The sequence below is a fragment of the Trachypithecus francoisi genome, unplaced genomic scaffold (genome assembly GCF_009764315.1).
Source record: "Trachypithecus francoisi isolate TF-2019V2 unplaced genomic scaffold, Tfra_2.0 Lachesis_group21, whole genome shotgun sequence".
Classification (NCBI taxonomy): Eukaryota; Metazoa; Chordata; class Mammalia; order Primates; family Cercopithecidae; genus Trachypithecus; species Trachypithecus francoisi.
The window spans coordinates 33,975,029-33,987,978 of record NW_022681467.1 but is presented as its reverse complement, the minus strand read 5'-3'; the positions used below and the strand labels follow the sequence as shown (position 1 = coordinate 33,987,978).

Below are 12,950 nucleotides of genomic sequence, written 5' to 3'. Positions count from 1 at the left end.
GGTCAGATGCCATTTGAGGTTCACTCGACGTCACCACTGCCCAGCCCTCACACCTGGGGCCAGGTATTAGCTGGCTGTAGGTAATCAACCCCACCCTCTTCCCCCATGACTAAAAATGAATCGTTTCTTCAAAGTTCCTTACCGTTAACCCTGGGCAGCACAAACGTGGGTACGATGTAGTTCATGATAGCCTGCATCAATTCAACCTGGAAATCAGAGGAAGGATGGGAGGATGGTCCTGCATCACCAGGACCCTGCTGGACCAGCAGTCCTCATCACCCCACCTCTGTCACCCTCCTTTCCCCTAGCGCTGCTCAGCAACAGTTTTCCCGCACAGCTGGGAAAACTGCTGAGAGGTGGACGCAAGTGATATGTGAACACTTGGCAGCCCAGTCAAGGTCGTGGAAGTGCTTTCTTTTGCTCCGATGGTTCCAGATGTAAAGCATGTTCTCAACTGTAAGGTGCAAGGCCTTACAACTCATGACAATGATGAGGAAGGTCATCAGAGAGTATTTAAATGGGAAAAGCTCGGCTTAAAAAATGTGTCCTCTCAGAGACTGCAGTAAGAAGGCAAATCAGACGGGCGGATCACGAGGTCAGGAGATCGAGACCATCCTGGCTAACACGGTGAAACCCTGTCTCTACTAAAAAATACAAAAAAATTAGCCGGGCGAGGTGGTGGGTGCCTGTAGTCCCAGCTACTCGGGAGGCTGAGGCAGGAGAATGGTGTGAACCCGTGAGGCGGAGCTTGCAGTGAGCTGAGATCCGGCCACAGCACTCCAGCCTGGGCGGCAGAGTGAGACTCCGTCTCAAAAAAAAAAAAAAAAGAAGGCAAATCGAATCAACCTCTTTGAGGGCTATTTGGCGCAGTGTTCATCAAAAGCCTATGTATGCCTGGTTGGGCTCGGTGGTTCATGAATGCAACCCCAGTGCTTTGCGAGACTGAGGCGAGAAGATCACTTGAGACCAGGAGGAGTTCAAGACCAACCTGGGCAACATAACAAGACCCCTGTGTGCCTTTTGGGCTAGCAAACATTCCTCCAAGAGATTTATCCTAAGGAAATAACGTAGGGTGTAGGAAAAAATGTGGACGCAAGAATGTTGACCAAAGCAACAAATGTATCCAAAACAATAAATTAAAAGCAACCTCCATGTCCAACAATGGGGGAATGGTGGTAAATGGTGGAAACGGTAATACTTTAATAGAAGGAAATATTACGCAACTGTTAATAATGAGATCGCAGAAATGTAAGTATCAACACGGAGATAACCATGATATGTTTTTGAGTGAGGAAAACCAGGCTATAGAAATCACATCATTTCATTTTTTAATTAAATAGGCATAGCAAAAGGTCAGGAAGGATATACTCCAAATTATTATCTAAGTGATGAAAATGTGCATGGTTTTTATTTTCTTTCTTTTCCAAATCTGTAGGTTCTGATTGCCCTATAGTGCATGTGTTTTGCTTTAGCAATAATAAAAAGATTTAAAAATACTGTAAAACCCTCAAGATGCTTGCCTGTAGTTGTGACATTTACAACTTGTAAATATATACATATTTGTTTCTGGAACAATTGAGTCTCCTTTCCTGGCCTGTTATTCCCTGGCCTCACACCAAATGCAGTGCCCTCCTTCCTATGAATCCTGGGAACTTTAAATTTCTATTTTCTACAGAAGTAGAAATTATTTATGGACTTAGTCAAGCCACCAAGAGAGCCTTGGAACCACTAAGTCCATGAAAATACAGTGAGGTTGCATTTGGTCCTTCCATTTTGGAATCTCATTCGGTGGAAATGGCTGGCTGGATTTTTATCAGATTTGAAGGGGACACTGGGATGGTATGACTTTGGGGTGGGGGGCTTACAAGGCACTCACTTGGTAGGGACCTTGGGGTCATCTCAGTAATTTAAGGAAATGTTCTCCAGAGCAGCAGAAACTGGGATTCAACCAGAGGCCACCAGGAGATTCAGGCCAATGTAGCAAGACCCTGGGCAGGATCAGCAGACTGCAGCTTCTGATGTTAGACACAGGGCAGGCACTCTGTGTGGCTGGTGTTGAACAACATGGGCGACTACTTACTGCTAACAGGGGCAACTCGTCATCAATGCCCCTCGTGAGGGCAGCAGGGGCAATTCTACTTAATGACGAGCAGTGATTCCTGGGCAGGGGAACCACCTACTTGAGCCGAGTTTCTCCCTGCTCCTCCCTCTCCTACCAGCCCTTTCTCCATGTCACTACGTAGCTCTGCCATTTATCCAACTGCTCCACCCAAAACCCTGGAAGTCACCTGGACAATTCTTTCCCTCACCACACAGCCATGAGGGAGGCTTCTGTGCTGTGTCTAAATCTGCCAGACATTGACCACATGTTATACCCCACTGTGCCTAGTATGATTCTAGGTGCAAAAGAAGGTGTGCAACAGATATGCGTTGAATATTTAAATGCACCTTATAAAAGAGGCTCACATCTCTCACTAAGTTCTGTCTAAATATACTTCCAAAATATGCCTCCAATCCACCATCTTTCTCTTCTTCCTGGCTGAGTCCCAACCCCCAGCACCTCACATAGACAAACACACCAGCCTTGTCTGTAATCCATCCCCCCACTCCAGCCAGGGGAAGCTTTTACAAAGGTATAAATCCACTCACAGCACTCGCTGCAGTAAACAGTGCACTGGTTTCTCACTGCCTGTGCAATACAACAATCTCCCCTCCTCTAGCCTAGCCCAGAAAGCCCTGAATGAGCCAGCCTATGCCTGCCCCTCTGGCCACATCTCTTCCAAGGCCCCCTACTCGCTCTGCTCCAGACACACAGGCTCCCTTCATTCCCCAAACACGCCAAGCTTATCCCCACAACAGGGCTCTTTCTCCTTCAGTCCAAACATCACCTCCTCGGAGAGGCCCTCCCTGATCACATCCTCTGACTTCATTCTCCACCACCACTTTCCACCCATCCCCGCTTTGGTTTTTATAGCTTTGATTGGTACTGAAATGATCCCTCTCTCTCTCTCTTTTTTTTGACAGAATCTTACTCTGTCACCCAGGCTGGGGTGCAGTGTAGCATGATCTTAGCTTGTGTAACCTGGAACTCCCGGGCTGAAGCCATCCTCCTGCCTCAGACTCCCAGGTATTTGGGACTACAGGTGCATGGCACCACACCCACTTAATTTTTATTTTTTATAAGAGATGAGGTCTTCTATGTTGTCCAGGCTGGTCTTGAAGTCCTAGCCTCAAGCAATCCTCCTGCTTTGGCCTCCCAAAGTGCTGGAATTATGGACATGAGCCACTGTGCCTGGCCTTTCATTTCTTATTGTGCTGTCTTCCTGCTGCCATGTAAGGCTCTGAGAAGGCATCACTTCCCCATCTTGTGCATCAGCCTACTCCACACTTGGAACGGTACTTGGCACATAATAGGTGCTCGATAAAGTAATTCATTTGTTCATCCAACAAATACTTGTTGAGCAGATTTTCTCTACCAGACCGTGCATGTTTAATCCCATTTAAACCATTCTACACTTACCTAGGTGGGGAAGGTCTGGAGTTCAGAAAAGGGAAGTGACTTGCCCAAGGTCTCACAGTTCGTAGGCACGGAGCAGGGATTCTGGCTCAGATCCCTCTGCCCACCAAGCATCTCGAACCATTAATTCACAACCAAATTAAATGCAAATGAGCCAGTAGCTTCTTAAATAATGCCACGAGCCTATGACATGTCCCTCTCCCCACCACCAGGTCAGGAGGAGGAAGAAGCCACCAAGAGCCTCAGACTCACCGGGAACGGGCCAATATTTGAGTGCTTCAGTTCCAGGAGCAGCCTGTGAGAGGGGGAGGGGGACTGAGACCACCAGATGCCCGACTAGCGTGAGAACCCACTTTCTAGAGAGGAGAGACCCACTCTGGTGGATACTGCCCAGTTTTCCCACCCAGTATCCACTCCCCTTCCACCGGTCACAGCATCCCGATGTTTCCTTTGGAGAATTCATACATTCCCTGCATTGTTAGTACTGTTGACCCCACAATGAGCTCTGGGCCATGCTGGCCAAAGAGCATAGTCCACCACTCCTGCCACAGTCATTGCTGCAAGGATGTACCTCTGACCTATGACGGCCCAGTGCAAGTCAGTCCCAGGACTTCTGCTGGGAATATTGGGAATGAGGTATTCTCTTTTCTCTGGGAAAATAAGGAAACTCCTGGTGACTATTTTGCTGCCACTTGGTGACAGCCTGCTGGGCAATGAAGCCAGCACAGAGGATAGCAAAGCCAAGAGAGGGAGACAGATTCCCAAGGATATCATTTGAGCACCTGGGTCTTTCCTTGCCTGAAAACCTTGGATTTTTCAGTTATCTAAGCCAATATAGTATTTTCCCTTTATGGCCTTTATGACATTTTTTAACAGTGATCTCAGAGGAAGTGGGGAACATATGGCTGTTTATTGAAACCCAACCTTTCATTAGCTGTGTTGGGTGCTTTATCCCACTGAATCCCAGAAACATTACAAGAGGCAAGGGCCATTACACCTATTTTTACATATGATGAAACTGACACTCAGAGGTCAAGCAGTGGTCCCAGGTCACACAGCTAACAATCAGCAAAGCAGGGTTTCTTTTTTGTTTTCTTCTTTGAGATGGGGTCTCACTAGCTCAGGCTAGAGTGTAGTCACGGCCGCACTGCACAGCAAAATCACAGCTCACTGCAGCCTTGACCCCCCCTGGGCTCAGGTGATCCTCCCACGTCAGCCTCCCAACTAGCTGGGATTACAGGTGTATGCCACCACATCCAGCTAATTTTTAATTTTTTTTTTGGTAGAGACGGGGTCTCACTATGTTGCCCAGGCTGTAATAAAGCAGAGTTTTGGCCAGGCACAGTGAATCATTCCTGTAATCCCACCACTTTGGGAGGCTGAGGCAGGCAGATCACTTGAGGTCAGGAGTTCGAGACCAGCCTGGCCAACATGGGAAACCCTGTCTCTACTAAAAATACAAAAATTAGCCAGGTGTGGTGGTGGGTGCCTGTAGTCCTAGCTGCTCGGGAGGCTGAGGCAGGAGAATCGCTTGAACCCGGGAGGCGGGGGTTGCAGTGAGCTGAGATAATGCCACTGCACACCAGTCTGGGTGACAGAGCAAAACTCTGAAAGAAAGAAAGAGAGAAGGAAAGAAAGAAAGAAAGAAAAGAAAGAAAGAAAGAAAGAAAGAAGAAAGAAAGAAAGAAAGAAAGAAAGAAAGAAAGGTTTCAAACAGGGCTCCTCGAAGGCAAAGCCCGGGTTGTCTCCAACACTGTACAAAGCTTGAAAACTTGCCCTTGCTCCTCAAGAGTCAGTAGCCCCAGGATTTCTGCTCCATGGATTCTCACACCCTATCCCCATCCTCTGCATATCCAGAAAGCCTGTGCTCAGCCCACACCCAGCTCTATCCTCTCCAGCTCCTTTACTCGAGAGGCCCGTGGGGGTTTCAGGAGAAATTAAATCTATACGTTTCTGAAGCAGTAACGCTTGTCAACACGATGCCAGGAGAAATGAACCGCGCATAAACCTCTGGGGCCCGTCTCAAGGTGAAGAAGGATGGCTCGGTGCCAGGGAGAAGGTGGGACTGGGCAGGGATGTGGGTCAAGGCTGTGTGAAAACAGCACAAACGTGCTGAAGAGGCAGGTGCCAGGTCTAACTGCGGGGGGCCATCACATCTGCTTGCATACGGTGTTTCCTTCTCTCTGCCCCCCACTCCTTCCTCTGTCTCTCTGAGCGTCTCCCTCTGTCTCTGCCTTTCCTTTTCTACATCTCTCCCTTCCCTTCCTTCCTTTGTGTCTGTCTCCTTCTCTGAGTGTCACTCTCTGTGTCTCTGTCTCTTTCTCTATGTCTCAACCTCCCTTTCTGTATTTCTTTTACTTTAAAAAATCCATTTATTTATTTTGAGACAGGGTCTTGCTCTGTTGCCCAGGCTGGAGTACAGTGGCTCGAACATGGCTCACTGCAGCCTCGACTTCCCGGTCTCAACTGATCCTCCCACCTCAGCCTCTCGAGTAGCTGAGACCCCAGGCATGCACCACCACACCTGGCTAATTAAATTTTTTTTTTTTTTTTTGGTAGAGGCGAGGTCTCACTATGTTGCCCCGGCTAGTCTTGAACTCTTGGGCTCAGGTGATCCTCCCACCATGGCCTCCCAAAGTGCTGGGAGAGAGGCGTGAGCCACCATGCCTGGCCTGTATTTCTCTTTCTGCATTTCTGTTTCTCTTTCCCTCTTGCATATTGAGTGTTTATTCTGTCCCTGGAAGTGGTCTAAACACTTCAACACATATTAATACCTCATTTCAGCTCACAATGATGCTGTCGGCAAAGTAATTACTGGGCTTATTTTATTTTATTTTATTTTATTTTTTGAGACGGAGTCTCACGCTGTCTCCTAGGCTGGAGTGCAGTGGCATGATCTCGGCTCACTGCAACCTCCACCTGCCAGGTTCAAGCCATTCTCCTGCCTCAGCCTCTCCAGTAGCTGGGATTACAGGTGCCCGCCACCGTGTCCGGCTAATTTTTGTATTTTTAGTAGAGACGGGGTTTCACCATGTTGGCCAGATTGGTCTCAAACTCCTGACCTCAGGTGATCCTCCCTCCCAAAGAGGTGGGACTACAGGCGTGAGCCAGCGCGCCCGGCCTCACTGGGCTTATTTGACAGCCAGAGAACTGAAGTTGGCAGCATTTTGGTGCTTGCCGAGGTGAGCTGAACTTCAAACGTAGGCAGCCTCATGTCAGGGCCACACTCTTAACCACAAACTCCCCTGCCGGGACTCGAATCAGAGCCAGGTGGATTCTAGAGTCTCCCAGCAGAGGATGGTGGTTAAAGTCCCGAGGATGGGGTGAGAAGAAGTTGAAGTGGGATTTTCTAGTGTCAAGGAAAGCCAGGGACATGGGACAGCTGTATGCTGTTGTGGTTCAGTGGGGATCATCAGCTGACGCCTCCCAGCCATGAGGACTGGCCGTGTCCCAGAAAACAGGACTGTCACTGCTAGAACTGGGACATTTATAGGTAAGCTGAGATGGCTGGTCACCTACAATGTGTGGCCTCGAGCAAGTCACTTTTTCTCTAAGCATCAGTTTCATGGTCTGCAAAATGGGGATAATGTGACCATTGCACACTCTTTGAGGTTTTAATGTGATGAACCAACAGGAAAGCCACAATGCAGTGCTTCTGTGCATCACAGGGCCACTGCCATCCCATGGACACCAAAGACAGAGGGGCAGCCCCCTCCTCCCCTCACAGGCCCACTTACCTATCCACCTTGAGCTTTCCAACAAGCCTGTCGGACTTGGCACCAAGCTCCATGGAACCAGTCGTGTGCTGCCAAAACAACAACCCAGAGTGAAGTGCCCCGACCCAGGCGCCTGGCTGCAAGCCTCCAAACCGAGAAGGGCCAGCTTCACAGCGGCTCAGCAGGGCAGCACACACAGTGGGGTCAGGCCTGCAGAGCTGGAGGAGTGGGGAGACTTCCCTTGGCTTTGTGGCTGCTGAGTCCTAAACTGTCAGCCAAATTCCATTTTCTCTCTCTACTTCCAGGACCATTTCAGAGTTCTTGGGCCACTCTTGGAGGGGCTACGTAAGACAGACCTCAGGGCTGCAGTCCAGGGTAGCCCTGTTCTCACAATCCCTCATTCATCAATTCATTCAAAAAATATGAGGAGGAAGTCCCAGGTTCCCACCTCAGCTGTTCTGCGCAGTCTGTGTGGCCTTGGATGACCCCTCAGGACCTATTCTGTCTGCAAAGTGAGAATAACAGGTCTCAGCTTGGGAGACCAGGTAGACTTGCCTAAGGCCTCTAAATGCTTCCTGGTGCAGAGAGTGTCTGAACCACGCCCTCAGTGGCTGTATGGGTGCCACCATATCTTTGTGGCGTGATGGAGTGATCAAAGGGATGAATGGATAAATCAACAATGGAGTGAAAACTGAGGCAAATGAATGATTAAAAAATATGTGAATGAAAGAAAAACAAAGATATGCATGAATGAATACATGATGGATGAATAAATGAACAAATATGCAAATGAATGATCAATTGAACAAAGGCATAAGTAAATGAATAATTGAATAAATGAATGCATGTGGGAATCAGAAAAGGCATATTTCAAGTCAACAATCTAATACATAACTGAATGAATTAATAATTGAATGAATGAACAAATACACAAATGCATAATTGAATGACTAAAGATACAAGTGAATGAATTGGAAACAGTACACATATTTCAAGCCAATATGGAATGAATAATTGAATGAATGAGAAATTGACCAAATGAATAATTGAATGAATAAGTAAACAGATGCACTAGTGAATGGCTGGGGGAATGAATACCTTCAGGAGCCGGCACCGTTGAGTACAGTGACTCAAGTCTCAGGCTCTGGAGTGACACAGTCCAGGTTTGAATCCGGACAGGATTCACATGATCTCCTGACTCCAAAGACAGTGCCCTTGGGACTGTCTGGGGCTCCTCATCTGTCCACACCCAGGAACAGCTTACCATGCCAATCAGGAAGAGGGAAGCCAGGGAGGAGTTGGGGAGGACGGCAAAGGTCTGGACGTCCACGGCAGGGTAGAAGGTAAGGCCGATGGGCTGCACGGACAGATGTGGTGGGGTAGAGGCTGAGACGTGAATCTGTATCTTCATGTTGGGAAACATCTTGGCCACCTGCAGCCCCCAGTGGAGACAACCAACGAAAGGAGGAGTTTCTGTTAAAATGTTTATGAATCCTATCTTGGCCTGCCCCTGCTTAAATACCTTCATTGTCTTCCCGTTGCTCTTAGAATAAATCCTAAGATTGCACAGTCTGCCAGCTGGCACCCTGCCAGCCTCACCACATGTGCCTCTGCCTCTTGTCTTCCATCTTCAGCCACACGGAACTCTTTCTGTGCCTCCAATTCAACAAGCTTTCTTGCCATCTAAAACCCTTTGCACTCTCTGTTCCCCCTTGTTAGATGCTTTTCCTCGCATTCTTCTCTCTCGGCTTTTTCCCTTCCTTCAGGTCTCTGCAGATGTTACTTTCTCAGACAGCAGTAGCGGCTTCAAGGGGGAACTAAGGAGGGGGTTGATGACCTTCTTCCCGTCTCTCTTAGTCTCTGATCTTCCCCCAGTTAAACCCACAGTCTGAGTAAAAATGATGTGATTGTTATGCAAAGAAGGTTCAAGACAACACTCCTGGATACCCCTACCGGCAACACCTCTCCCCTCAGCCAGAGCTTCTCTGTATAGAAATTTGTGGGGTTTTACCACCAGAGATGCTGCTATGAGAATGTTTGTGTCCCCCCAAATTCATATGTCAAAACCCTAATTCCCAGTGTGGCTGCATTTGGAGAAGGGCCTCTAAGGAAGTAACTGAGGTTAAGTGAGCTCATAATGGTCGGTCAGGCCCTGATCGGATAGAATTAGTGTCCTTATAAGAAGAGACACCAGAGAGCGCTCTCCCACCCACCACCATGCATGCATTGAGAAAAGGCCCTGTGAGGACACAGCAAGAAGGAGGCAGTCTACAAGCCAGGAAGAGAGCCCTCACTAGAAGCCAAATCTGCTGACACCTTAACCTTGAACTTCCAGTCTCGAGAGCTATGAGAAATAAATTCTGTTATTTATGCCACCTGGTCTGTGGCATTTTGTTATGGTAGCCTGAGCAGAAAAAGACAGAGGCCCTCCTTGACCACCTTGTCTAAAGTAACCTCATCCACCTGTTGGCTTCACTGGTAACAGTACACATTATTTTTGTTATTGTTTTGGGTATCTGGATGATATTTTTCTCTCTCTCTACTGGTCTGGGAGCTCCAGGAGGGTAGGGAGCTGGCCTATTTTGTTGGGTTCCCAGCACAGGGCCCCAGGCACATGGTGGGCATTCAATAGAAATGTATTGCATGAAAGATCCTCCCTCCACCACCTGCCAGCATCTACTCCCACACCTGATCAACTGGGCACTTGGAGCCCTTCTCTGTTCTGGGGATGAAGCTGTTTCTACCCTTTCATGCTGGGTTGCTTCTGGATCTTGTGTGTGTATGTTGGGTGGAGGGGTGGGTCTCCTTATCCACTCAGCAAAGCCCTGTCCTCCCAGAACCCCCGGGCTCACTAAAGGAAAGCAAGGTCTTTCATACCTCAGGTAGGAAGTTTCCAAAGAATTTGGTTGTCAGTCGAAATTTGGACTCCTTTGGAATCTGTAGCAAGAGATGAGAAAAGGATCTTGGAGGATGCTGTTATAGACGGAGTGGAGGGGTGAGTTCTATATAGGGGCGAGAGGCTGACTGCACGCACAGACAGTGGCCAGCCCATATGTGACAACAGAGCACTGACCCACAAATTCTGCAGCAACCAGCCTGGAAGCCAAGCCACATCTTCTGCAGCAGTTGGCCCAGAATGGTTAGGAGCTGGTCAGTGACCGCCTGCTTGCTTTTTGCTCCTGAGAAAGCCCAATCTGCCCTCAAACCAATCTCATAGGATGCCACATTAAGGCGAAGGCAGAGTCTGCCTCTGCCTTAGCGTGATGCTAGGACTGGATGACAGAGTCTGACAAGGACTCATCAATGTAGCCCTTTCGTTTCTTGATTCATTACTTTCTACATTCAAAGCTCTGTGTTCGGTCCTCTCATAGACTAATATCTCATTTAATCAGGCTTTACTATCTCATGGAATCCTCATGACACCCTTTGGAGAAAACCAGTTATTGGTGTTTTACAGAAGACAAAACAAGTTCTGAGAGGTAGAGTAATTGACCTGGGCTACCCAGCTGGAGAGGGGTGGGGCCGATATTGGAACTCAGCTCTAGCTGACTCTAGAGTCAACACCTTAACCTCCCTCAATGTCAGAAAAGCTTTTTCCAGATTTGTTTGGAAGGGCTGCAGGACTCTGGGTCCAGTATTCTTCCCACACCCACCCACAGCCCAGCCTTACCATGTCATCTGTAAGGGTCATCTTCAAGACCCCAGCCTGTTGGTATACAAGCCCGGCTGTGTTGAAGAAGTAGTCTGAGAGGCCCAGGTATACCATGTGGTCATGGGCAGCAGGAAACTCCATCACTGGTGGAGCAAAGGGAGGTGGATTGTGGTGGTTCTGACTGTAAAACTCCCCCTGGGGGTAGAGGCAACAGAGTGAACCCAGATATTCTTCAGGAATTATAAGTCAGTATCTCCATCCAGGAAAAAATGGGCTGAAGACACCACTTGTACACTCGCAAAGGAAAAAGCAATGACCAGAAGTTAACAGTAGCATCAAATGCCTCCTGGGCATTAGTTTCTAAGTGCTTTTCATGGCAGTCCTGGGAAGGCAGGTGTAATTATGCTCATCGTATAGGAGAGGACACTGAGGCACATGGAGGTGAAGTGACTTGCCCAAGGTCACACAGCTGGTAAGTGGCAGAGCCAGAAATTGAACCCAGGCCTCCAATGTCCAGTGAACATTCTCCTAACCACTCCATTGTCTCAACCTCAACCTTGCTAGTAAGCACAGAAGCCCTATGAAAAGAACAGTGAAATCTTGTTTGTTTCATCTGTAAAGTTAGCAAAATGGGAAAAGAGGTCTATTGTTTTGAGTGTTGTGTGTGCTTTAAACTGATGCTATCTAGTGTTTGGTGAGAGCATTCATAAGCTTCTAGGGTTGCTCTTTATGTTTCTGAAAAGCAAGTTGACAATATGTTGCAAAAGCAGATCATTTTTTAGCAAATAAATGTTGAGCTTAAAAAACCAAATTATAGATGGATACATATGGTAGGATACCACTTATGTAAAATTTAAAGGCCCATAAAAAGTATAAAAACACAGGCAAGAGGGACACACACCAACATCATCAGCATGGTTCTGGGGTGTGGGGAGAGGTACTCAAGGGGGCCTCCTTAGTTATTTCTACAATGTTTTTTATTTTTTTAAAAATCAGAAGCAAATATGACAAAATGGTAAGATTTCTTAAATCTGTATGTTGGGTACTTGGAAGTGTATAGCATTCTCTGTACCTTATAATTATTTTATTACTTAAAATTAACAAACATAACCTCCATATTATGGAATACATGCAACTCTTCATAATAATAAGATGGACTGGGCGCAGTGGCTCACGCCTGTAATCCCAGCACTTTGGGAGGCCAAGGCAGGTGGATCACCAGAGGTCAGGAAATTGAGACTAGCCTGGTCAACGTGGTGAAACCCCATCTCTACTAAAAATACAAAAAATTAGCCAGGCGTGGTAGTAGGAGCCTGTAATCCCAGCTGCTGCTGAGGCTGAGGCAGGAGAATCGCCTGAACCTGGGAGGCAGAGGTTGCAGTGAGTGGAGGTCGCACCATTGCACTCCAGCCTGGGCAACAAGACAAAACTGTATCTCAAATAATAATAATAAAGATGGACCTATGTACTGACTAGAAATCATCTTTAATACATATTGTTAAGTGAGAAAAGCAAGGAGAAGAACAGTGTGTATCCATTCATGTAGATCATCAGCAAAATCTAGATGGATTTTCTTATGCATTTATGTGAGTGCTTAGAACCAGAGACCTGGGAAGTTAACACACTCCATGGTTGTCAGTGATCAACTCTGGGCAGGAGCCCAGGAGATAAACAGGACCTTTCTTATTCACTGAAGATAATTACTTATTGTTTTAATCTTTTACTCTGTTGTTTCACTTAGATATATGTGGGTATTCATTTTTTTTTCTTAGTATGCCATTTGGTCTAGCAATTCCACTTCTAGGAAATGCTCAAGGATGGACAGAGACACAATTGCAAGGATGATCACTGCAGCTTTGGTTACGTTTGTAGAAAAAAATGGAGAGCCCAAGTGTCCCAGGAGGGAGCACGGTGCTCGTACCTTATCCCAAGCTGTCTGCTGAAAAACCAAGCAGCCAGTAAAGGGCTGCAAGAGGATATTTTGTGGATGGCAAAGATGTTCCTATTACATGTATCGATTTTTTAAAGTTGTAAAGCAGAATATATAATATGACACATGCAAAAT

At 47.3% G+C, this 12,950-nt stretch overlaps 1 protein-coding gene across 3 annotated transcripts in view; it reads right to left on the bottom strand.

The window, feature by feature from the left end:
* Nucleotides 1-12,950, bottom strand: part of BPI (bactericidal permeability increasing protein) — a 41,272-nt gene that overhangs the window by 10,909 nt on the left and 17,413 nt on the right. For 2 of the 3 annotated variants that reach the window (XM_033186395.1, XM_033186396.1), the window contains exons 8-13: nucleotides 10,904-11,080; nucleotides 10,111-10,170; nucleotides 8,498-8,665; nucleotides 7,255-7,322; nucleotides 3,770-3,812; nucleotides 143-206 (exon numbers count right to left, since the gene is read on the bottom strand). In XM_033186395.1, coding sequence (XP_033042286.1) covers nucleotides 143-206; nucleotides 3,770-3,812; nucleotides 7,255-7,322; nucleotides 8,498-8,665; nucleotides 10,111-10,170; nucleotides 10,904-11,080 — 580 coding nt within the window. The remainder of the gene's footprint in view (nucleotides 1-142; nucleotides 207-3,769; nucleotides 3,813-7,254; nucleotides 7,323-8,497; nucleotides 8,666-10,110; nucleotides 10,171-10,903; nucleotides 11,081-12,950) is intronic. The other variant, XM_033186398.1, reaches the window with a different exon arrangement.